General features: G+C 45.8%; 1 protein-coding gene across 1 annotated transcript in view; it reads right to left on the bottom strand.

The window, feature by feature from the left end:
- Positions 1-1233, bottom strand: part of T265_15279 (hypothetical protein) — a gene marked incomplete at both ends in the record, with an annotated part of 3638 nt that extends 2405 nt beyond the window's left edge. Inside the window, 3 exons of the mRNA XM_009177390.1 lie at positions 730-864; positions 896-1031; positions 1064-1233. Of these exons, the coding sequence (XP_009175654.1) occupies positions 730-864; positions 896-1031; positions 1064-1169 (377 nt within the window). The remainder of the gene's footprint in view (positions 1-729; positions 865-895; positions 1032-1063) is intronic.
- Between the last annotated feature and the right edge of the window lie 2025 nt (positions 1234-3258).

The following is a 3258-nucleotide window of genomic DNA, read 5'->3' as shown; positions in this document are numbered from 1 at the left end:
GTAGAGTTCATACTTTGATTGACACTACTTGATGAAGGACAATCTCTGCCTACGTTTAAATGGTTTTCGGGGAAACTGAGAGCTTACCAAACTGATCCCAAGCAACCGCATGGTAATGTACGGCGTTGTTAACATTACATACGGATTCCAGTCAGTTGTCTTGGTATCAGCCTAATTAAAGCGTTGAACAAAATAACCTGATTTACAGCTGTAACTCTATTTGACCTCCTAACTAATGTGGATCTATCTACTCTCTACCCTATGCACGTCGGCACCCACAGGTGACTAACTAAGCTATAGCCTGGCGAAAGAATTTCACCTTTCATGTAAAAAGTGCACGGTGACCGTGGTCACCAACTGCGCCGATGCAATGCCAGCTTTGTCAAGAGTTTACACTGCCATATTCGGACCAGAAAATCGGTCATTCCACATAACTGCTGAGAAACTGAGTTTGACCACTGACATTTCCTGAGTACTACAAAGGTTAGGTAGGAATACTGAGATGAGCCCCTCAAAATTCTCGAAGGGAGAAACACACCCTATATGGATGGACTGATGGTATTCAGTCTTCATAGACTTCGTTTTGTTACTGAGGCTTTCGGTAACATTGAAGGCCTATGTTTACGGTTCTGTATAGAGGCCAAGTTAGTTGAGACGACACAAATTGAAATCCTTTCATACGTGGAGAATTCGAAAATCGAGGCATTTCAACCCTAAAGCAGTACTCACTTGGCCAAAGGCTCATATGTCTGATCCACACGCGATTTGTAATCCTGATAGCGCGAATAGGCTAATTCTAGAGACTGGAGCTCGCGCTTGGCGAGTTCAATCTTTTTAGACAGGAGCAATGCAGCCGTTTGGATCCTATAGATTACCCAATAACAATCAACATTACTGAGACAGGGAAGAATCCGGACACTCGGTACCACTCATGAAACTGGCGATTTTCTCAAACTTCTCTCTTGTTGTTACGTCCAGCTGTACGCGGAAGTTTTGATAAAAGTATTCCAGAAATAGGGAAATCAGTGATTCTGCGTGTCGAGTGAGACGAAGGTAGCCTTACCTGAGGTTTCGAAGTCTTGGTTCAGCTCAACAGACCAATTGGTGATCAGATGCTGAGTATCTATTAAACGTTCCTTTAGCTTGTCTTCTGCATCTTCTTTAGCCATTCGTAGTGCAGTACTGCAAATATGGACAAAAAGAACCTGTCAACCGTTGAGTAGGAGCTTGAAATGAAGCTCAAATTAAGTGAACTAGAAATGAGCTAATGGCATAGAACATGAAGCTGTTAATTTCTGACAGATGTTCCGGTGTAAGGGACCCATTCTAGGGTTTCATGCGACCGAAATGTGGTTGCGTGTTTTTTCGATTAGTATTAGGTACCAAAAAATCAATGAACCGGCAATCGGGCAATTTGGGATATTCGGAGATGGTTCTTTACGTGATGCTTCAAGTCTGCTGAGGCGAGGGTGGAAATGTCAATTGGCATCGTTTCCTTCGAGATATGTGCCCCTCTGGTTAAAGACTTTGGTCCCTGTACAATATTTTTTCAAAAACGATCCATGAGTAGGTAATACAAGTTCTTAGGGAGCCAACCTTGCAGTCGGATGAGCATGTCAGAAAGCCAGCCACTCTTGATAACCAAACAACAAGCCCATTGGACGGATGTGCCATGTGCGGGCTACGGACTAAGCGAAGGCATACCTTGATTGTTCAGAACGTCAGCCAATATGGATCAAGCGTGACCTTGTGGAACATTCTGTGATGATTCTACAAATTCTTTCGTAATAATCTCCCTTAATCTGCTTAAATGGCGACACCAGGTTACCGTGCCTTCTGATAAACCATGGTGGACAGAGCAGGAAGCTAAAGACCGGTATAGAAGTTGTAACATCGTTTGCAGCACAGAAAGTTACACAGGCAACACTCAGGTAGTGGCAGATGTAGCCAGATGGTACTGATTTATTAGTAGCGATGACGATGGAATCAGATGTGTATATTCCATACATAAGTGCTAACGTGATTACAAAAAACGGCCCGAGTAGCTCAGTCACTAACACCGCGGACTTCTGTTCCGAGGGCCCCAGTTAGAATCCCAGCATGAGCGTCTTCGGCTGGTCCTCATGAAATCCGTGCACATGACCTGTGCAATAAAGACTAAAAAGATCCAAAGATAGGATCGGTTTATTGCCACATCCTCATAAAACTACAACACATGAAATAAGATGAAACAATGTACTTTTAACGTATGAATGAGTACCTTGTACTAGGTCAGCCTGCTGCAGAATTCGGTAGCTTGCCGTATCCGGCACGAAGGGACGGTCTGGAGGTATGCGTACCTCTGTGAACCATTGAGTTATACTGGGAGGTGGCCGTGCAAAACTCGCAGATTCAGTTCAATTCAATTTACCAGCTTTAAACCGCTTAAAATTGGCACAATGGCCCCAGCTGCTACAGTTCCGGTCAACGGAAAGTAGGAGTGTGCGACACAACCAAGCCTTGAAGGCAATGGATATTTGGTTAGTTAGGGTACTGGATAGCTACGAACTGAAGGTAAAAGCGTTGATGCACCAGCGCCGACGACAGCGCGATTCGGCTAGTTCTACCTGTGCCATTAACCATTGGTGAGTTGAGTTCCAGAATCACTATCCAGGGAGACGGTCGTTGTCAATCCGGACTAAGTTTACTGGATAGTGTTTTCATACCTCGTTGCCAGGTCATACACTGTCCACCACTTGGTCACTTACACTCAGTACAGAGCTGGGCGAAAAGAGCTCTGAGAAACAGATGGTCATCTGACATTCTTCATGTGTCCTCTGCGCGTGGAGCACGCCCCGGAACCATAAAGCAGTCTGCATCGCACTACCGCAGTGTAAGCTCTGGTCTTGACAGACTAACTGACGTCACGTCGGCACCATAGGTGTCGGGGCTTAGCAAAAGCTGTCCTGGCCTTTCCGATTCGACAAGTAACCTCATCTCCAGCCAGTCCACCCGAACTACTACTGCCCAGTAAACAAACTTATCCATCATCATCACTGTCAGCTGTAATAACCGCGTACTCGTCGTACAGTGGTTGCAGCTGCCGCAGTTTCGTTCACCGATGATTTGGGGGGGGGGATAGGTAGCTGCGCATTGCACGCGCGAGCTGGTAAATTGGTGCACAAATCCAGCACTCTCAGTGGGCTGTCAAGTGGGGGGGGGTTGGAAAAAGAGCTATGCATTGAAGGCAATAGCTTTGACGCACGAGCGCCATTGAGG

This window comes from Opisthorchis viverrini (assembly GCF_000715545.1).
Source record: "Opisthorchis viverrini unplaced genomic scaffold opera_v5_419, whole genome shotgun sequence".
NCBI classification, from domain to species: domain Eukaryota; kingdom Metazoa; phylum Platyhelminthes; class Trematoda; order Opisthorchiida; family Opisthorchiidae; genus Opisthorchis; species Opisthorchis viverrini.
Note: the sequence above shows the minus strand (reverse complement) of the source record. Positions and strands in the feature narration are given on the sequence as shown.